This window comes from Xiphias gladius, chromosome 1 (assembly GCF_016859285.1).
Source record: "Xiphias gladius isolate SHS-SW01 ecotype Sanya breed wild chromosome 1, ASM1685928v1, whole genome shotgun sequence".
Classification (NCBI taxonomy): domain Eukaryota; kingdom Metazoa; phylum Chordata; class Actinopteri; order Istiophoriformes; family Xiphiidae; genus Xiphias; species Xiphias gladius.
This window is the reverse complement of record NC_053400.1, coordinates 69,488-92,425: the sequence shown is the minus strand read 5'-3', so window position 1 is coordinate 92,425 and position 22,938 is coordinate 69,488. Positions and strand designations below refer to the sequence as shown.

The 22,938-nt window shown below is 39.9% G+C and overlaps 1 protein-coding gene across 2 annotated transcripts in view; it reads right to left on the bottom strand.

Annotated features, from left to right (window-relative positions):
• LOC120788386 (histone-binding protein RBBP7) overlaps positions 1-22,938 on the bottom strand; it is a 26,870-nt gene extending 3,932 nt beyond the window's left edge. The window contains exons 1-12 of one of the 2 annotated variants that reach the window (XR_005707231.1): positions 22,713-22,938; positions 21,875-22,019; positions 21,016-21,161; positions 17,544-17,720; positions 17,318-17,433; positions 12,804-12,964; positions 11,359-11,485; positions 11,139-11,216; positions 4,259-4,335; positions 968-1,025; positions 774-807; positions 137-247 (exon numbers count right to left, since the gene is read on the bottom strand). Coding sequence is in view for 1 of the 2 variants with exons in the window: in XM_040124182.1 (XP_039980116.1) it covers positions 137-247; positions 968-1,025; positions 4,259-4,335; positions 11,139-11,216; positions 11,359-11,485; positions 12,804-12,964; positions 17,318-17,433; positions 17,544-17,720; positions 21,016-21,161; positions 21,875-22,019; positions 22,713-22,728 (1,212 nt within the window). In the remaining variant the exon portion in view is untranslated. The remainder of the gene's footprint in view (positions 1-136; positions 248-773; positions 808-967; positions 1,026-4,258; positions 4,336-11,138; positions 11,217-11,358; positions 11,486-12,803; positions 12,965-17,317; positions 17,434-17,543; positions 17,721-21,015; positions 21,162-21,874; positions 22,020-22,712) is intronic. The other variant, XM_040124182.1, reaches the window with a different exon arrangement.

Sequence of the window (22,938 nt, the reverse complement as noted above, 5' to 3'; positions counted from 1 at the left end):
ACTGAAAGATGTTCTACTGGGTTTGATACTGGACAAAAAATGCAATACATGAGGAGTAACTGAGGCTATGAGGCTATAATCAGACAATCCCAAAAGGAAAAACTGTGTGTTGCTGATGGATAGCAGCTCTATTCACCATCTGCCAGACTTGCATGATGTTGTCCTCAGACACTGAGCAGATGATCCAGGGTTCATTGGGATTCCAGGAGAAATCAGAAATCTTTGCTGTGTGGCCACCATGGATGAACTGATGGAAAAAAGATGGAAATTACAGCCACTTTAAAAACATTCAGATGTAAACAGGCAAGCTGGAGTTTGTAATCATAGACATTAAAGGTCAGTGCTTTGAAATTGATTACTAACATTTGAGAAGCTGTTTCACCTTGTTCTACTTTCATGCAGTTTCAATGTCATTGACCAATGTGGTCAGTGATGTGATGTATTAACAACAACATCAAGATTAACACCATTAACAGGTGCAACCGGACAAGCCTGATCAACACTCTGCATTCACATTACATGCACTGCTTTTTGTGTTAAAATGTACGTTTTTTTGGCTAATGACATAACAAGGACCTCAGGATGATTCAGTTCAATTCATTTCAGTTTTATTTATATAGTACCAAATCATAAAAGAAGTTATCTCAGGGTACTTTTCATATAGAGCAGGTCTAGACTGTACTCTTTATATTATTTACAGAGACCCAACATTCCCCAAAGAGCAAGCACTAGGTGAAAGTGGCAAGTAAAAAATTCCTTTAACAGGTAGAAACCTTGGACAGAACCAGGCTCATGGTGGGTGGCCGTCTGCTTCAACAGAGATTAGGTTGAGACAGAGAGAGAGAGAGACAGAGAGAGAGAGAGAGAGAGAGAGAGAGAGAGAGCAGAAGGACAGAATATGACTGAAAGATCTAAAGGGGAGCTCAAATAAAATCCCACAGTAATCTTGATTTTAGGATGTACTTACCAGCAGTTCTGGTGGGCCATCCTCAGCATCTTCTGCTGACTGCTCCTCCCCAATTTTACTAGAAAAAGAAAATCCAACAAAAACAGAGTTCATTGGCATAGCTACTCTTCAGTCTACTGTATATCAATTGCAAATGTTTCCACTTTATAATCATTAATATTTAATACATTGCGTGAGCAGTGTTGGTTAACCATTCATAAAGTTGTTTCATTTCAAGTCACGTAAGGAGTCTTCATTAATAATACACCCATATATTGGTATCAATTTGGTTATGTGTTGTCTACATACAGTAGGGGTGGATGAAAAAAAAAAAGTAAATTAACTTAAGAATCATGATTCTTTTCTTCTTTAATTCTGAATCGATTCACAAATGCCAAAATGTAGTTTTAAAGTTGTAGTAACGTTAAACAAGGGGGAAAAGGCGGAACTCAACCACGAGGGCACAGTGCAGCATGCACTATAGAGCTTACAGTATAGAGCGCACACATACAATGAATCATCTTGTAAGTCATCTTTAACCAAGACTAGGTCAAAACCTAGTATATGGCTGTACCACCCTTTTTAAAAAGTGACTGATTCGTGGCCCAAGACCGTATGTTAACCAGCAGTCACTTCCAAGCCATTTCCAAGCTGCTGCTCTGCACTGCTAAAATCCTCATTTTATAACCATGACATCGTCTGACAAAATCACCATACAGATAAGCTAAAGATAACGGCTGTGCTGTGATTTCGGCTATGTTTACCTTTAAAATGATCATTCTGAGCGAAAGTTAGAAGCCCATTCATGCCTGTCTCAGCTCATGTCTGTGCAGTCAAATGAATGAGATGCATAGAGAGGTGTGCCTGAGAAGGGAAAGTCCCACCTCGTGCTCATGGGGCAATACTGTTGACAGTCTTCTACAGAAAGTAGCTAACGTTTGTCCAAAAAACTCTAGAATTGTCCCTAGGTGCTGTTGTGCAGAAACAAAAAACAGTGTGAAAAATCAATAAGTCTCTAAAGACACTCCGGCTGATCCAGAATGCTGAAGCGAGAGTACTGACAGGAACTAGTAAAAGAGATCGTATTTCTCTTTTGTTACCATCCTTGGCTCCCTGTAAAATCCAGAATAGAATTTAAAATCCTCCTCCTCACCTACAAAACCCCTAATAGTCAGGCACCATCATATCTTTAAGGGCTAATAGTACCCTATTAACCCAGTAGAACAATGCATTCCCAGAATGTGGTTCTTAGGGTCTCAAAAAGTAGAGTGGGAGGCAGAGCCTTCAGTTATCAGGCTCCTCTACTGTGGAACCATCTTCCAGTTTGGGTCCGGAGGTAGACACCCTCTCCACGTTTAAGAGTAGGCTAAAAACCTTCCTTTTCGATAGAGCTTATAGCTAGGGCTGGCTCAGGCTTGTCTTAAACTACCCCCTAGTTATGCTGCTATAAGCCTAGTCTGCCGGGGGACTTCCTATGATGCATCAAGCTCCTCTCTCCTTTTCCTGTCCATCTTGTATGCATTCATATCCCATCAATGCTTGTTATTAACTTGGCTTCTTCTCTCTCCCGTAGTTTTGTGCTTTCTCATCTCTCTCCTCCTGTCGCTTTCTGCAGGTCTTTCTGCCTCCGGAGCTCCAGAGTCTGGATCTGTGACTGCAAAACCACCTACTGCCCCCGTGATCCTACTCAACACCCACTGTTACAATTATTATCGTTCACATATTTAGTCTCATTATTATTATTTTTAGTCTTATTATTGGCCCTATTATTACAGTATTATTATAATTATTAGTTTTTATTATTATAGATCTTTATGTATAATCTGCATTGTGCTATGTTCTCTTTCCTCCTGCTCTCTCTCTCTTTTTCTCTCTCAACCCAACAGGACGAGGCAGATGGCCGCCCACCATGAGCCACGTTCTGTTTAAGGTTTCTACCTGTTATAGGCAGTTTTTCTTTGCCATTGTCGCCAAGTGCTTGCTCATGAGGGAATGTTGGGTCTCTGTAAATATTACTTTAAAGAGTACAGTCTAGACTGCTACATGAAAAGTGCCCTGAGATAACTTCTGTTATGATTTGGTGCTATATAAATTAAAATTGAATTGTATTGAGCTGAATTAATTCTAACAACAAATGCTCTAAGTTGGTAACACTGCCTGTAAACCCCCCACCCCCCGTGACGCAATATAAACTGTTTGCACCTATTCATTTAGAAAAGAGCAACTAACAATCGGGAAACTTCAGCACTTAGTCACGTCGCATTCGGCTGACCAGAGGTGTAACACTGTCAGGCAGTCAGTCAGTCAAGGACGTTTGCGTTTACAGGGCTGGCCCTGCTGTTGTGGTCCAGACAAAAAGTCAGCATTTGGGTGCATTTTGAATTCAAAGATTTTATAATTAGCTTTGCAAGATAAACGTGTTTTTGCTGCTACGTCATATCCCATCACTTACAGAATAAGGTTAGTGGAGCCAAACACAAACTCAAGCACTAACAAACACGAGCAGCTGACCAACACACACTGAAGCATTTTACTAAACCTCAACAAACCTTGAAGGGACGAAGAAAATAACTCAATCCATAGTCTGTTTCATGTCAAAAGACCTGCACCCGTACAGCATTTTTGATCACGATGGCTTTTCTTGGTACTAATGTTACAGCATAGAGCCTGTTCTCCACCACTTGAGACATAAAGTTAATAAAGAACAAATATTTTCACAGGAATTATCTGAAACCAAAAACCATAGCGAAGAGAGAGTGGATATTGGACTAACATTAACCAGGTGGACAGAAGCACAAACCCAAATGAATGATAATGTTGCTCTGTAACTACTGGATGTGTAAATAAGCCCCTTTCTCTAAGTTCACTGTATAAACTTTAAATGTTATATTGTTTGTGCTGCTCCCAAAGTGGCCAAAAAAATATTGTATTAATATTAGTGTTATGATGCTTTAAATTTATCCTAAACTGGAATTAAAGGCTGCATTATTTTTAAACTGTGCTTTTATATTCTTATCACATCTCCTTATACCCAACAACTGATACAAAACAATTGACCAAGCTCTTATGAGACATGACCGCCATGAATTGTTCCTTGTTGATCCCACGCCAAGTGCCAAAGAAGATGGATTTATTTTTGAGTTTTTTTTTTCAATTTGTTTTTATGTTGATATCATGGTATTGTTCAAAATGTGTTTGCTATACAATTTTCACTTGAACATGTTTCCAAAAAATCCTGAGCAAAAGTTTAACAATACCCATCCCTTTTTAATATAAAGATATGGATTTTAAAGCATGGTAAACAGTTTTTACCTGAGATCCCAGACGTTGAGACGTCGGTCAGTGCCACTGGAGGCCAGGATCGTCTCATTGTGAGGAGACCACTGTACCTAATGAATGGGACAGTTGGACCCTGGCAGGTTAATGTAATGCTCAGCAGCACAGAGTTTGGGTTAAAAAAAAATCTCCCTGATACAGTTTCAGTTTATACTAGTACATTTGGGGAAAAAAGACATCCCACCACAGGTGCTCTCCCAGGGGACCTGGAACCTTTTGAAGAACGCAGGAATTAAACCTAAGTTTGGACTGTAAGAACCAGAGACGGAATTTAGTCCCTGCCCAGGGGATATTGCTTTCCAAATATTCAGGAACTTTAGGGGCAGAGTTTGCAGTCCTGATCATTGATTGGTTTATTTCTCTGCTGTTTGTTTTAAAACCTGGCATAGGTCTAAATTGCCAAATCTTAACCACTGTTCAGAAGTGGTGGAAACGCAAACAGGAATGCACAAAAGGGACCTAGTTTTGTCCCTGAGATTAGTTCTTCTGGTCATATACTTCCTGGAATTTTTGGCAGAAAAGGCTTAAGAGATTCATGATTTGATTAATAGGTTATCCACAACACAATGAAAAGTGACCTGCTTCATTTATGTCTGAATTAAATTGCTATTATAATTGCCTTGGGAAAAAATGGAAGTAGTATACCATTTCTGTTTAACCGCCACATATTTGTGTTTGTCATCTACAAATGTGTAGATCACTTAAAAGTTCCGATGTACACCATGAAAGCCAAATATTTTTGTTGGAGGGCCAGATTTAGCGCATGGGATGCTATTTGTCTCCCACGGCCCCACAGCCACTCAATTTTACTGAGGGTCAGCCTAGTTTTTTTCAATCAATCACAGTCTAACTTCACTACAAGTTGATCTGTTAAAGGATTACACTTAGTCTTGTCATTGTATTTCATTTTTCCATGACCATCCTTTATTATTGCCGTTATAAGGCATCAAGTTAGCTGTTTGTATATTACAGACATATTTTGCAGTCATTAAAAACAAAGCTCTGTTGGACTTGCAGTCCTGGTTGAAATTATTAGCACCCCAGAATTTTGAGTTCAAAATTTAGAATGTCTTCAGAAATAAATGCAAATTGACCAATTTTGTATTAATAGAATATTTAATAAAATTTCAAAGTTACTGAAAAACAACACCAAAAACAGATGCTTTCATATAATGAAATAAAGAATACAGACATAAAATGTATGCTTGACACAATTACTGGCACCTTTTTGATGAATTTAAATTAGTTCAACAAAATAAAAAAAATAAGACTCACCTGTGAATAATTTTCAGTGTCCACATGCCCTAAATTAACCAATGAATTATGGTTTTACTATATAAAAAGGGATTGGGTTTTTTTGTCACAATGGCGAAGATAGGGGAGCTGTCTGAGGGGATCACATGCAATTATCAAATAACATAATTCCAAAGTCTACAAGGCAATTGCCAAAGATTTTGAATCACTATTTAAATATTTCGTAATGTTATCAAGAAGTTTCAAAATCATGAAACTGTTAAGACACTTAACAGTTTCTGTTAGAACATGGTGCTCGTTGAGAGAAGTCTGCAAAGATTGATGCGGATTGTGGAAAAAACACCACATGACATCCAAAGAGCTTCAGGCTGACCTGGAGCAACCTGGCTGATGGTTTCAGCCCGTACAATACGCCACACACTAAACCAAATATAGCTCCATGGGTGAAGGTCAACGAGGACACTATTATTGAAAGAAAGGCACAAAAAGCAAGACTAATATTTGCAAAACCTTCCAAGATAAGCCACGGTCTTTCTGGGATAATTTTCTACGGACAGATGAAACCAAAGTAGAGCCCTTGAGAATGTAGGGCAGTTTGTTAATGGGTGACGAAATGAAGCCTAAAGTTTGTTAATGGATGACGAAATGAAGCCTAAAGGCAAAGACCACCCTCCCTACAGTAAGACATGGTATAGGTTCTATCATGCTGTGGGGCTACTGGAGGCATCGAATGTATTAAAGGAATGATGAAATCAGAAGATTACCAAGGCATTTTAAAGAAAAATGGGTTACCCAGTGTCAGAAAACTAGCTTTGAGGATAAGGTCGTGGGTCTTTCAGAGGGACTACGACCCAAACCACACATCCAGGAGCACAAAAGAATGGTCGTAAAGGAAAAGATGGACTGCTTTAAACTGGCCATCAATGCGTCCTGACTCAAATCCCATTGAAAACCTTTTGAGAGAGCTGAAATCTTCCATGGCAAAAAGGACTCCTGCAAACTTAAAAGAACTTGAACGGATAGCAATGAAAGAGTGGCAGAAACTATGACCAAACAGGTGCAAGGAACTTCTAGATTGCTACAAGAAACGTTTAGAGGCTGCCACTGCTGCAAAAGGTTCTGCTACCAAATATTAGGGAAGGGTGCCAATAGTTGTGTCGGGGGTACAATTTGTTTTTTTTTTTTATTTTCTTTAGTTCAGTAACTTTTTTTATATTATTAAAATATTCTGTTTATACAAAATTAGTTAATTCTCATTTATTTCTTAAAATATTCTTAATTCTGTACTTAAAATTCAGGGGTGCCAATAATTTCAACCAGGACTGTACAAATACAGTCCAGACCTTAAGTATTTGGACAGTTACACACTTCTTGTTCTTATGGCTCTGAGCTTCAGCACATTCAATTTGAAATAAAATAATGGATACTACATTACAGTAGGTTTACATCAATATAGAAAGAATGGTGTGGGAGATATAGCCCCTTTAACATATAGTGTCCAAAGTTTAGGGGTTCAAAGGAAATTGGACAGATACACACTATGTCAAACTAAATCATTTGTAATATTTTGTAGAAAATCCTTTGCAGTCAATGACACCCCTGAAGTCTTCAACCCACAGACATCACCCGGTGCTTGGTATCTTCCCTGGTGATGCTCTCCAGAAGCTTTGCTGCAGCCACCTTCAGCTCTTGCTCGTTGCAGAGACTCTCTGCCTTTAGTTTGGTCTTCACCAAGCGTAACTCATGTTCATTTGAACTGATATCAGGTCATTGACCAGCCAATGCTCCTGCATACCCCTGCATTCATCCTGTTGCTTCCATGAGCAGTGAAATCATCAATAAGTGCTAGTGTGCCAGTTCCATTGGCAGCCATACATGCCCATGCCATTAGAGACCCACCGCCATGTTTGACAGATGAGGTTGTGGCTTTGGGTCATGAGCTGTTTCTCCCCCAAACACTTTCCTCTTTCCATCATTTTGACAAAGGTTGATTTTTGTTCATCAGTCCAGACAACCTTGTTCCAGAACTCCACCGGTTTCATTTTGTGTGTTATTGAGAACAGTCTGGCCTATCTGTTTTTTGAGGTTTACAGGGGGGGGTTTGCATCTCGTGGTAAATCCTCTGCGGTTATGGTCATGAGGTCATCTCTTGATGTTGGACAAGGAAACATGTACACCTACAGCCGGGAGAGCATTCTTGACTTGAAGTGTAGTTATGAAATGTTTTTCCCTTCACCATGCAAATGATTTTCCACTCATCCACAAGACTTGTGCTCCTACAAACCAGGTCTTTTGTAATTTTGTAGCTTTCCTGTGCACTGCTGCTTATTGAGAATATACATAATTGTAGATTTTGGCAAACCGACTACTTTTGATATTTCTCTGATAGATTATTGCTTTTTCCTAGCCTCATTATTATCGTCTTAACTTGCATGGTCAGTTCGTCACTCCTTGTATTGAAAGACAACTCTACCTTAATCTAAATGGCAGCTCTCAACTTTCAATCCGCTCTGAGAACCGTGAGTCATTTTGTGCGTGAAGTAACATTGAGACGACATACAGCTGCCCAAGAAACATTCATTAGCCAAATGTCCAATTACTATTACAAATTGAACCCTTGCAATTTGGGCACCGTATGTTAAAAACTCTATTGTTTTGTAGATTTGATTTTAATTCATCATGAAAGAGTGAAAAAATGTTTTATTAGCAACTTATTGAAAATTTATTAAAATCTAAAACTGAAATCTCTCATTTATCAAAGTATTCAGACCCTATGCTGTGTCTTTATCCTTGAGATGTGTCTTGACTGGAGGTTACCGGTGGCAAATCGAATTGACTGGACATAGTTTAGAAAGCCATGAAGTCCAAGGAACTCTCAGTAGACCTCTGTGATAAAATTGTGGTGATGCACAAACTCAGTTGGCAGTTTTTAGGTAAAAGTAACGCAGTCTAAAACAACAGTCCTGCAATAAATCCTACCTTCACGCAGCATATAATAAGGATGTCCTAATCCAATCTCAAAGATCTGTATCAGGGCCGATTAAGGCATATTTTTTTTAATTGATCCGTATTCGCTTTATTGAGCAAAAACCTAAGCCTGATCCTTTGTTTTTACGCCAGCTGTCACACACGTCACAAACAGAGAGCACAATTTCTGGCAGGACCGGGGTAATGTCTGCAGTGTAGAAATATTTTAATTTGAGAATGAAAGCAGTCCAACAGCCACTTGTAATGTCTGCAATGCAAGATTTCGCGAGTCGGTAGTAACAGCCGTGGTTCAGTATTATCAATTTGATATGGCACCTAAAAAATAAACACTCAGTAGAACACAATTATTTCACTCAGGTAACTCAGGCAAAGGCTGCACCGAAACAAAACACACTGGAAGGCAGCTTTAAAAGGAGAGAGAGTTGTGATGTTTGCCCGATATCAATGCACACTGGATGGACTGCACTTTTGATTTAAAGTGTATGGTATTGCATGCTCATCAGTTTCACAGGTCTCATACAGCTAAGCATGTAAAACAGGCAATCAAGGAACACTTGAGAAAGAGACAAGCAAAGGGTCCATGTCATTTTGAGGGATAAGGCAAGAAATATGAAGATAGCAATGGATTATATGGGGGTACCAAGCATGGGCTACATCACACACACACTTCAGCTGGTTTTACACAAGAGTCTATTATCTCAGTGCAGCATCACAGGCACGCTGGCTACCGCAAGGAAGATTGTAGGGCATTTTAAGCATTCACCATAGGTCTACATATGTCTGATATATATCCAGATTAATATGAAAATGCCAACCAAGCACCTACAGCAAGATTTGCCAGTTAGATGGAACAGCACTCACTACATAATGCAGAGCCTTCTGGAGTAAAAGTGGCCTCTCAGCATCTATGCAGCTGACCAAAACCTTGCAGCTTCACTGAAGGCGAACCAGTGGATACTAATGGGGGAGACAGTCGAGTTTTTAGCTCCCTTTGAAGAACTGATGAGGGTAGTGAACACTGAGACCGCAACTGCAGCTGGTGCTGCCTCAATATCACATAATGGTATTACAAGATGGGACAGGCCACAGCTAGCTGGGTGGCATGCTAACTTCTGTAGAAAAAGTGACTGAAATAGGAGCAAAACACGTTAACATTGGCGTTGTTTTCCACCGCTGGACACAGCTCTCGGCGAGTAACGGAATTAACTTTGATCAGTTGTATCATAATTTTGAATAAACACCTTCCTAAAACAATTTCAATAAAACCTGAATATTATAACCCTCATAAAAAGGTAGGACTTGTTGCAGGTCTACTGAATTACATTGAATTATGTTTAGCCAGGGGTACGTAATAAACTGCCAACTGAGTGTAGATTAGAGCAAGCGTATCAAACCATTTGTAAAGCTTTGAGTGTTCCCAGGAGCACAGTGGCCAAAATAACTGAAATGGAAGAAGTCACGAACCACCAGGATTCTTCCTAGAGTTGGCTGTCTGGCCAAACCGAGTAATGGGTAAAGAAGAGTCTTTGGTCAGGGAGATGACGAAGAACCCAACAGTCACTCTACCAGAGCTTCAGAAGTCCACTGCATACCATATCAGTAGCACTCCATTGATCAGGCCTTTATAGTAGAGTGGTTAGACAGAAGCCACTTTGAGTAAAAGGCATATGGGAGCCCAGTTGGAGTTATCCAAACGGCATTTAAAGCACTCCGAGATCATAAGGAAAAAGATTATCTGGTCTGATGAGACAAAAATTGAACCCTTTGGGGAGAACTCCAAACACTATGTCTGGCAAACACTATGCACTGCTCATCACCTGGCTAATACCACCCCTACAGTAAAGCATGGTGGTGGCAGCATCATGTTATACGGGGGGCTTCTCAACAGCATAGACTGGGAGACTGGTCAGAATTGAGGAAATGATTATTGCAGCCAAATACAGAGAGGTCTTTGAAGAAAACCTGCTCCAGAATGTACATGACCCCCTTAGAATGGGGCAACATTTCACCTTGAGGTACAACAATGACCTGAAGCATACAGCCAAAACGTGGAATGTGGAGTAGCTTCAGGACAAGTCTCTGACTGTCCATGAGCGGCCCAGCCAAAGCCCAGACTTAATCCCCATAGAAAGTCTGCAGAGAGAACTGAAGATGGCAGTTCAAAGACACTTGCCATCCAATCTTACCGAGCTTGAGAGGAACTGCCAGGAAGAATGGGATACACTGCCCAAATCCAGGTGTGCAAAGCTGGTAGAGACTTACCCAAGAAGACTCAAAGCCGTAATTGTTTCCAAAGGGGTTCCTGCAAACTGAATACTTTTGTAAATGAGAGATTTAATTTTTTGATTTTAAATAACCTTGTTAAAATTTCAAAAAACATGTTTTCAAAACATGTTTTTAACAATTAAATCTACAACACGATAAAGTGTATCTCACTTATGTGGCATTTTAATTTATTATCCGTCATTTTATTTCAAATGAAATGTGCTGAGGAACAAAGCCTGAAAAACAAAAAATGTGTAACCGTCCAAATATTTACAGTCTCCACTGTAAATAACAATACAATTTCATATATATTGTGTTTGCACAACACTTGGAAGCAATTTAACCTTACCTGGAAAATTTCATCTTTGTGGGACTCAAAGGAGTGGAGCTTCAGTTTGAGGTTCCTTAGATCCCACAATGCAACAGTCTGAGGAACAAAAAAAGCTTTGCATTAAATATTACAATTTTTCCCTAAGCTGCATTTCGTTAGCCAAGGTACATCAGTATTGTGTGCCTGAAATTGGCACAATCATTTCAGAGTTCAGAGTGTATTTTTGCTTCATTTATACCTTATCTGCAGAACCAGTAGCAAGAATGAACTCGCTGTAGGGGTTGAAGCTCAGACAGTTGACCTCAGCAGTGTGAGCATCTACCGAGTGGCTGGCTTTTGATGTGTTATTGGATCGAGTGTCCCATCTGGTGGTGGATAAAGGCATCAGGCACATAATATAAACTCACTGTGCACTTTATTAGGAACACTTGTGCACCTGCTTATTCATGCAGTTATCCAATCAGCCAATCATGTGGCAGCAGTGCAATGCATATGATCAAGCAGATACAGGTCAGGAGCTTCAGTTAATGTTATGTGGTAATGTGGGAAAAATTACTTTGAAAATGGCATGACTGTGGGTGCCGGGCTGGTTTGAGCATTTTTCTGAAACTCTTGATCTCCTGGGATTTTCACACAAAACAGTATCTAGAGTTTACTCAGAATGGTGCGAAAAACAAAAAACATCCAGTGACCGTCAGAAACGCCTTGTTGGTGAGAGAGGTGAGAGGAGAATGGCCAGACTGGTTGGAGCTGACAGAAAGTCTACGGTAACTCAGATAACCACCCTTTACAACTGTGGTGAGCAGAAATGCATCTCAGAATGCACAACACATCCAACCTCGAGGCGGATGGGCTACAACAAGAGAAAACCACGTTTGGTTCCACTGCTGTCAGCCAAGAACAGAAATCTGAGGTCTCGGAAGACACAGGCCCACAGAACTGAACAGCCGAAGAATAGAAAAATGGAGCCCTGTCTTAAAAATCTGGATTTCTGCTGAGACACGCAGATGGTAGGGTCAGATTTTGGCATCAACAGCATGAATCCATGAAAACAACCTGCCTTATGTCAACAGTCCAGGCTTGTGGTGATGGTGTAATGGTGTGGGAAATGTTTTCTTGGTACACTTTGGGCCCCTTAATACCAATCAATCATTGTTTGAATGCCACATCTGAATATTGCTGCTGACCATGTGCATTCCTTTATCGTCCCAATTTACCATCTCCTAATGGCTACTTCCATCATAATAATGCACCATGTCACAAAGCAAAGGTTGTCTAAATTTGCTTTCACAAACATGACAATCAATTTAGTGTACTTCAGCGGTGTCCCCAGTCAACAGATCTGAAACCAACAGAACAACTTTGGGATGTGGTAGAACAGGAGACTGGTAGCAGGAAGGTGCAGCTGAAAAAAACTGCAGAAATAATGTGATGCAATCATGTCAACATGGACCAGAATCACAAAGCAATGTTTCTAACATCTTGTGGAATCCATGCCACAAAGAACTGAGGCTGTTTTGAGAGCAAAGAGAGGCCCTACCCAGTATTAGTAGGGTGTTCCTAATAAAGTCCTTGGTGAGTGTCTTTGGTCAGATATAAAAAATGAAATGAAGCATTTTTAACATGATTAATCTGTTCTTCCCATTCACAAAACCAGACGACCCATTTGTATTAACGACTTACATCATGAGTTTCTGGTCATCAGCCACTGAGCCAAACAGGGATTCATGGAGCAAATGCCAGGAAACATCTTCCACCACTGCTGTGTGGCCTGTGAAGATGGTCTTGGCATCCACAATCTTCCCTTCCTTCGGGCCGGTCCCGATGTCCCATAGACAGATGGTCTGGAGAGGAATTAAAGGGGATGCAGAGTTTTGGTATACATTTTGTTTATCCTCTTGCTGCATTGATCTGTTATAAATAACACTGCATGGCTGAGCATAGCCATAATTTCTCATCACAACTTATTTCCAAAAATGCCCTAGCTAATTTCAAGCCATAGCAATGACCATTCAGGAGATAAGACTGTACACCAGTGGTTGTAATGTTGTGATCAATTTAAAGAGCAACAGGTACCCAGTGTAGGGAAACCAGGATATTTGAAATGTGATCAAGTTTCTTTGTATAAGTTATGATCCTGGCAGCTGAGTTTTGGATGAGCTCTAAGCAGGAAAGAGGTTTTTTTTTTTGCTAATGCCAGACAACAGGGAGTTATAATAGTCCAATTGACTGGAAATGAAGGTGTGAATAATAGTTTCCAGATTCTTAGCAAACAGAAATGATCTCATCTTTAAAATGTTTCAAAGATGTAGAAAACAGGGCTGAGCCACTGATTTAACATGTTTGTTAAAGCTGAAGCTGCAGTCAGAAGTGACACCAAGACTCCAACAATGCTGATTTACTTCAGAGAGACAATGACCCAAGACTGTTACAGATTTGGGTATTTGCACAATCTTGACCTATGATCAGGTACTTCTGTCTTATCGGCATTTAGCTGAAGGAATTTTGACATTTTCTTCTTCATGAAGGCAGTTTAGTAGGCTGACAATATTCTGAGAGCTGTTTGCAGGGTCACAGTTTAGATAAGTCTTGGTATTGTCTGCATAACAATGTTAAACTGATAATATGCCTATGTATAATGTGGCCTAAAGGAAGCAGGTAGATGGGAAAGCGGACTGGACCAAGCAATGAGCCTTGAGGCCCCCTACAGGGCATACCTGTTGCAGCTGACCCGGAGTGAGCAAAACAAATGCAGAAACACCTATAGTCAAGACCTGAAGTATTTGGAAAGTTACACATCTTTTGTTCCTCAGGCTCTGCTCTTCAGCACATTCAATTTGAAACAAAAGAATGGATACTACATTAAAGTGTAGTCTCAGCTTTAATTAGAGTAGGTATTCACCAATATATAAAGAACACATACAGCCCTTTAAACACATAGTGCCCAAAGTTTGTTCATGCACAAAAAAAGTTCACACGTGGCTCAGAGTTGACTCAGAGTTAAGAGTTTCCTATTAGATTGAGGTGGAGCTGCCTGTCAATATGAGGAGTGAAGAGGTGACCATGCAAGTGAATAAGATAATAATGAGGCTCAAAACAGCAAATGTCCAACAGAAAGATATCAAAAGTAGTTGGTCTGCCTATATTATCAGTTGGGTACATTCTAAGAAAGCAGATAAGGTGTACAGGAAAGCTAGAAAAAGGCGAACGACCTGGTAGCCTGAGGAGCACAAGTCTTGTGGATGAGTGGAAAATCATTTGCATGGTGAAGGGAAAAACACTTCATAACTACACTTCAAGTCAAGAATACTCTCCCGGCTGTAGGTGTACATGTTTCCTTGTCCAACATCAAGAGATGACCTCATGACCATAACCGCAGAGGATTAACCATGAGATGCAAACCCCCCCTGTAAACCTCAAAAAACAGATAGGCCAGACTGTTCTCAATAACACACAAAATGAAACCGGTGGAGTTCTGGAACAAAGTTGTCTGGACTGATGAACAAAAATCAACCTTTGTCAAAATGATGGAAAGAGGAAAGTGTTTGGGGGAGAAACAGCTCATGACTCAAAGCCACAACCTCATCTGTCAAACATGGCGGTGGGTCTTTAATGGCATGGGCATGTATGGCTGCCAATGGAACTGGCACACTAGCACTTATTGATGATTTCACTGCTCATGGAAGCAACAGGATGAATGCAGGGGTATGCAGGAGCATTGGCTGGTCAATGACCTGATATCAGTTCAAATGAACATGAGTTACGCTTGGTGAAGACCAAACTAAAGGCAGAGAGTCTCTGCAACGAGCAAGAGCTGAAGGTGGCTGCAGCAAAGCTTCTGGAGAGCATCACCAGGGAAGATACCAAGCACCGGGTGATGTCTGTGGGTTGAAGACTTCAGGGGTGTCATTGACTGCAAAGGATTTTCTACAAAATATTACAAATGATTTAGTTTGACATAGTGTGTATCTGTCCAATTTCCTTTGAACCCCTAAACTTTGGACACTATATGGACACCATTCTTTCTATATTGATGTAAACCTACTGTAATGTAGTATCCATTATTATATCCATTATATTAAAAAAAAAAAAATCATCTGCATGGTGAAAGAAAAACCCTTTTTTGACTGCACAGCAAGTCGAAAACACTTTCCAGGATGTAGGCATACATGTTTACTTGTTAACAATCAGAAGAAAATTTCATGACCACAACAGCAGAGGATTCACCACAAGATGCAAACGCCTGTTAAACCTCAAAAAGGCCAGGCTGCAGTACCACAGAGTTTTTCAAGGTGAAAAGGTGGAATATCTTCAACTGGTCAGTCACCTGATCTCATACCAACTGGGCTGCATTCCACTTGGTGAAGACCAGACTAAATACAGAGAGAACCCACAACAAGCAAGAGCTTAGGGTGGCTGCAGTGGAGCTCTAGGAGAGCACCACAAGGGAAGATACAAAGTAGCTGCCCATGTCTGTGGGCCAAAGACTTCAGGCAGTCTGCAAAGTATTTTGCATAAAATATTAAATATGATGATTTTGTTTGATGTTATGTGTATCTGTGCAATTACTTTTGAATCACTAAAATTTGGGCACTGTGTTTAAAGGGCTCTATCTTCCACACAGTTCGTTCTACAATTATGTAAACATATTCAAATTAAAGCTGAGACTTGGCACTTTAACGTAGTAGCCATCATTTTACTTCAAATTGAATGTGCTGAAACACAGAGCCTGAAGAACAAAAAAAATTGTAACTGTGCAAATAACAGCCTTGATTGTATGTTTTAGGTAGGACCTGAGCCGTTGTAGAGTAGTATCAAGACAGTCCAAAAAGACATTATGATCAATGGTATCAAAGGCTGAGCACAGATCCAGGTGAACGGGAATGGATTAATGGAAAACATTTACTGATAGTAATAAGTTATTCATAACCTTAAGAAGAGCACTGTCTGTTCTATGGTTTTTTTTCATAACCAGAATTTCTCAAATATACTGTTTTCCTGAATGAAGGCCAGCAGTTGATCTGCTACTACCCTTTCCAAAACTTTAACTAAAAATGGGAGTTTAGAATATGGTCAAAAATGGTTAATACCAGTGGGATCAAGCAATGGCTTTTTGAAAAGTGGTTGAACAAGAGCAACAAGAGCAAGGCTTCCCAGCTGAGACAGGGAAACCTAGAGGAGTAATGAAATGCCTAATAGATGAACTCTTCTGAATCAGGAGTGTAAGAAACGTCTTGCATTTCTCTAGAGTAGCATCTACAAAGGGCACAAGGGTTGGGTTGTGGGGATTAATGGCACTGCTCATAATGCTGAACACTACTCTTGGATTAGAGTGATGATTTCCAATTAGACTGTCAAAGTATGCCAATGTAGAATTTTTCACCTCTGTGTTAAAATGCTCACATAGAGACCTAAAATTAAATTAAAACCCAATTGAACTGAGTTTTTCCGTAGATGCTACATCTAGCAGTATTATTATTTTAGAACCTGAGTATTTTAATTTATCCATGCTATCGAGAGGAGATGAGTCCTTTAGTTTGAAATGGAGCAGGTCATTATTTACTACCCTCAACATTATCCGTAGAACAAACATTTGTTTCACAGATTTGACTCACAGTAACCACTGCATATTATCGCATGATAGGTGACTCTAGGAACATGTCTTTGCCTAAATATGTACCATCTAAACAGAATCAGTCTTAACACATCCACATATTTCCTTTGACTGTCTATGTAATAACACTGCCTTTAAAATTCAGTCTGAACTACAGATGAAACCATTACCAGATTAATAAAAACCCAGAAAATCAATCTGCTATTATTGTGGTTATTTTGATAATCAATTAATCATTCGACTCATTTTTTTCAAGTAAACGTCAAATATTTGCTGGTTCTTGTTTCTCAAATGAGCAGATGTAATAACTTTCTTTGTCTGACAAAACAAAACATTTGAAGATGTCACCTTGGGATCTGGGAAACCTTAGCTGGCATTTTTCATTATGTCTACTTTTATAGACATAAACAGCTAATTGATTAAACGAGAAAATAATTGTCAGCTTATTCAATAATGAATATAATCAATAGTTGCATCCCTAGTATTAACAAACCGTTCTACCTTTCTTTTCATCACATTCACTTATCTATATTGAATAACCAGTAAATGAAGGCCCTGCTAGGTTTTAGCTCTAGTCACTTACATGGTCATCGGAGGCACTGAGAAGGTTGCCGCTGAGGTTAGGATTCCAGGAAAGGCCATATCCTTCTTTCTGGTGGCCTTTCAGCCTCAAGTCAGGATTACACTCCCCACTGGGATCTGAAACACACAAACACATATTCCCTTCACATTCCTGATGTGTGATTCACTGGAGTGTGAACATTCTGATACACATATTCAGAAGTACATAAGCACAGCAATGATCCAACCTGGTTTAGGCGGGTGCTTAGTGTAGTCAAAGACCAGCACATCAGATGTTGGAGTCTTGGTGGCAATGATGAAAGGATTCTGAGGCATGTAGCGGGCTCGGTTAACCTCTCCCTCGTGGTTGATCTTGATCTCAATCTCTATTTTCCCACTTACTGAACCAAATCCACCAAACTCTGAGAAAAGAATACAATCAGATATTGATACATCCAAGTTCAATTGTTGCTGTTCTGATAATGAAATCTGATAATTGTGTGTGATAACACAGAGGGAGGGACACACTCCAATTCTGAATGTAATTTCTGCCTCTCTGCTTTTCTCTGCTTTGTGTCAGTGCCTGCCTATATTTTTACACGAGAATGACAATGCTTGTTATCCATAAGTGCAACAAAATCCCGTTCAGGGAGACAGTGTAAGCCATTTATCAAACAACTGTTCAACAAGCAGAACATTAACATAGGGCCAGGGCAGACTACAAGACTTTTGTCAAAATTTGCCTGTCCCAGACAAATTTTCTTAGATCTGAAACAAAAAACCCGGCACGAAATCTGCAATCTGTGCCCATCATGACAGATCATCTAGTTTGACCATTTCTGAGAAGGGTCCTGACCATTAATGAGCTGTCCAAGACATTAAATTATTTTTCAAAAATTTGATTTCATCATAGCTAGAAACAAGATGCACCTGCACTGTATGTTTGTCAATAAAGAGATATGGTCTGATATTAATTAGTCTACTTATTTTTAAATGATAATAATAATAATAATAAAATGTATTCTTTAATGTAGGGATAGTGGGAGCTCTGTAAACATTGGTGTTCCATCCATCTATCCATTTTCTGTTGTTTATCTGGAGCCAGGCCACGGTGACAGCACACTAAGCAAGTTAGTCCAGACGTCATTCTCCCCAGCAAGCTTTTACAGGTCCTTATAGGGGTTCCCAAGGAATTCCCGGGCCAGGTAAGCTATACAATCTCTCCAGCGTGTTCTGGGTCTACCCCGGTATCTCTTACCTCCAATGGAAAGTGCCCTGGAGTTATCCTGATCAGACGCCCAAACCAACTCATCTGGCTCCTTTCAACGCAATTGAGCAGCGACTCCAAGCCCCCTTTGGATGTCTGAGCTCTTTACCCTACATCTACAGGTGAGACCAGTGACCCTTTGGAGGAAACTCATTTCGGCCAATTGTATTCAGAATCTCATTCTTTGGTCACTACCCACAGCTCATGACCATTGGTGAGGGTTGGAATGTAAATCGACTGGTAAATTGAAAGGCCATCAACTCAACATTGGTCTGTTGTGTTAGAAGAATATACATGTTAATTTAAAATTATGTGTCTATTGTCCTCTTCGTATTTTCTTTGCATTTTTAAGATTAATCATATGGATTATTGTATCAGTATAGCCCACAACAAACAGATAATTGCCGGTTATCATCCTTGAAATTCCATAATGGTGCATCTGTGCTCTATATTTTATATCTCATGTTGGCAAAATTACTGTTTGAGGGTTCTTTTTCATCATACAATCACTTTGCCTGGAAAGTTTTGTATTTAACAGCTACTGCGGCTAGTGGAAATGAATATCCACTGTAAAAGATGGAAAATATACTTGCCGCATTTTACTTTTTTAATTAAAGAAAGAAACTATGTGTGGATGTACTGTGGCTCTGGAGGTAAAGTGGGTCGTCCACTAACTGGAATGTCAGTGGTTCCATCCCAGGCTCCTCCAGTCCACATGTCGATGTGTCCTTGGGCAAGATACTGAACCCCAAATCGCCTCCGATGTATCATCAGTGTCTAAATGTGTGTGTGTGTGTGTGTGTGTGTGTGTGTGTGTGTGTAGAAAGCACTGTTTGTATAGGAAAGCGCTGTAGGAATGTGTGTGTGCGATGGGTGAATGTGGCAGTAGTGTAAAACCCTTTGAGAAGTCAATAAGACTAGAAAAGCGATAGATAATTGCAGTCGATTTCAAGATATTGACTAGTTTGACAGTTGATGTCTGAGCAAGGGTTACAGCAGCTATGCTAAAGCACAACTTAAGACCAGGACTTGACAAAATTTCTAAAGGAAGGAACTCCGTTGACAGAAGAGACAGGCACAAACCAACATGCAGTAAACTATTACTTTGGCCCTTTATTCTGATATGTGTGGTGGATTGTTTGTATTGAGGTTTAGACTTGGAATTTACCTTAAAAGTGTTCAGTGGCCACATTAACATACTTATACATACATATGGCAACACACCAAAGGAGCAGTGAACCTGCAGCACACCTACACACAGCTGGGGACCCATCAACGTACCTGCTGGAAAACAAAATAACATAATTTCAGCATACAGATTGAATGGAATATGACTCACGTACTGACTCATTAATTAATTCTCTCACCATCTAAAACGCCTAAGACAACTGTGGTTGGATTTTGTCAATATTAAGCTATGTTAAACAAAAGAGAAGTTTAAACACCTACATCATTGTATTGAAGCACAACAGTGCCTCACAATTTTCTGCAACAAATTTCAGAAAAAAAAAAATTTTACTCAAGTTTGAGCTTGTGTAAAAATAATTTTTACACGTACTCTGTGGATTGTTTCACCACTAATGCCAAAGTAATTTGGTGATGACTGTATTTGTTGGTGTTGTTTGGTGGTTGAAAGTAAGCATTTTGGAAATGAGGAGAAGGTGGGCACTGGACAGCTGTGACCCTTCCTTAACAGAATAAGTATTACCTTGTCCACCTTTTGTATGCTGAACTTACTAGGGCTGTCACTTTTTCCAAAAATCAAGTTTGAATGAATTTAAAATGGCACGCAATTCGTTCAAACAAATTCTAAATGTGCACCCCTTTTGATGACGTTTGCTCCACTTGTCTGTGTTGTCTCCACTGCCTCACTTGGGTGGCAAGCTAGCAGGTAAGTCTGCAGATTTGTTGTCACTGTAGTTTAAGATAGGCTTTGTAATAAGTTGACAAACAGCCTTTGTTAGTTATTTTGCCATCTTCTGTGTGGAAACCCAAAGTACTTTCACACACTGCTTCTCAGATGCCTTGGTGTTGAGAATGTTCGCTCAGGACAGCTTTACTTGCTAGTACCCTCCATTTTCATAGCAAACAACATAACATTACCAGTTTAGTTTACTGATAGGTCAATAGGGTATGCCATAGGTAAAGCTGGTAGTGAAGTTTTAGAGTGCCCTCTGTTGGATCACTAGGCAAACTACTTCAAATGGTCTGTTGCCCTAACTTCTGTAGACTGTAAATTTTGAATTCAAACAGGTTATTACAGTTTGAATACAAATTTTCCCCCCATGCTCGAACGTATTTCTAATTTTGAATAAAAATTGAAAGCTCTAGTCACTACACCTACTCTCCTGTTCTTACACATGTTATTTACAGAGGTGTCAAGCAAATATTAAGATGTATGTGAGAAGTATTCTACTGCAGTACTCCTGCAGGATGACCCCTGGTGTATTTACCTCCTTTCTCGCTGTCATAGTGCGAGGCATCAAACTGGGCATCATCATTTGGTACCTGGACACTGGCAATCACAAGGTGGTTCTGCTCATCTGATGTATGGGTCCCTAAAACCAGCCTGTGGACGGTGTAGTCCTTCCCCTCTGGCCTGCAGAGATCCGAAACATGGACATAAGTTTAATCTGTACTCATAAGCACAAATAGCTTTGCCTTCCATTTTAATTTTAGAGCTAGGACTAGGTTGGAAACAAGGTAGGAAGGCAAATAATTGTCTTATGATTCTTCAGTTTACAAAAACATTCTAAAACTGTCAAAGACTGCTGATAGTAAAAGGAAAATCTTTTACGCAGAAAAGAATTCCACAGTGTCAAAATAAAAAACTTTGGCTATAATGAATTTCTTAGTGTATTCTTGTTTTTTGGTAATTCTAGTCATACCTGTGATAACAATATACAGGGGTGTCCTTCTGAATTTTGTTGAATTTTAATAGATGGTAGCAACTTAAAAATATATATAGGCATAAGCATCCATAACTGATGGATTTTGGGCTGATGATACTCAACTTAAATTTGTTGCATGTTGCGGAAAAACTCCAGCAGACCCAGGATTTAAAAAAAAAAGAGGAGTGGAACAAAAATCTGCAAGTAACAGTCCAGTCATGCAGGTGATGGACACTGGCATATGGCTTTAATGGCTGTGATTTGTCTATGCAAGCTGCAAGCTAGCTGGGGTTCAGCCAGATCTGGTGGACCCTAACTGTAAAACTACCTTGACAGTTAGGGTCCACCAGATCTGGCGTTAACATTCTTGCTTAGATTTAAACTATGTTTATTAACAGTAAAATGGACATAATACCAATACCTGCGGACATCTGGAAGCCACTGGACTGTAAGGCTGGGCCACTCTAGTGCATGAGTCATCACCAGATCATACAGGAAAGGTGTGTTTTTCTTCCAGATCTTGTACTCTTCATTGATGACCCTCTCTTCCACTGCATCATCATACACTTGAGCAGAACAACATGGTTTAAGTTATAGTTATAACGGCAACTAATAGCAGCTACGGTGTAGTCTTCCTCATTTATATATACATATTTACCAGAACCTGATTAACAGTTACAGTTACATATTAAGTACCACCACTTTGGTAGTGCTGGCCAATGTACAACTCCACTGAAACAACTGGGGTTTCAGCCAAAGTTCCTTTATCAAGGACCCCTTAACAGACATCTGTTATATGCATTACACCAAACTCCGTTTAAAACTAACTACAGTTGACTGCTAGTTTTTTCAACGTTACATTAACAACACTGTGAAAACACACTGATTAGGAATCATAGATGGTGGGGTATTATGCTCGCCACCACCCACTACGGTCTGTTTTGATGTTGGGGGTTGTGGCAGCCTAACATCAAATACAAATTCTTAAGTTGAAATAAATTCAGTGTGGTGGATTTGATTTATGAATATATACTGAACTCAAAGAAAAGAGGTTAGACATGACGGTCTCTTCAAAAATTTAAAACCAGGAACCGCACAAAGGCTGACTAAAACAGGTAAGCCTCCAGACAGGACTTTACTGAGCTAGCATGTAATGCTAGTACCCATGCCTGAGTTAAACGGCCGTGGTGCGCACACAAAGCGGAAAACCAGGAAAACGGGCCAACGCTTTATACACATGGTAGTTCTAGTAAACCTACCCTCTTTATCAGCCATGTTCCAAATTCTGCACTGTGTCACGATGCTAAAAAGCAATGTAACTATGAATACGCTGATTTATACAATGTTCCTGCTACCCTGGCTAGCAGTGGTTTGGTTATATCCCCGCTAAACTAGGCTTCTTCCTTTTCAGCGCCGAATTACCCGGTACCTACTGCGCACGCGTCAGTGCGCGCATACCAACGGGGGCTAACACTGCACGCTGAC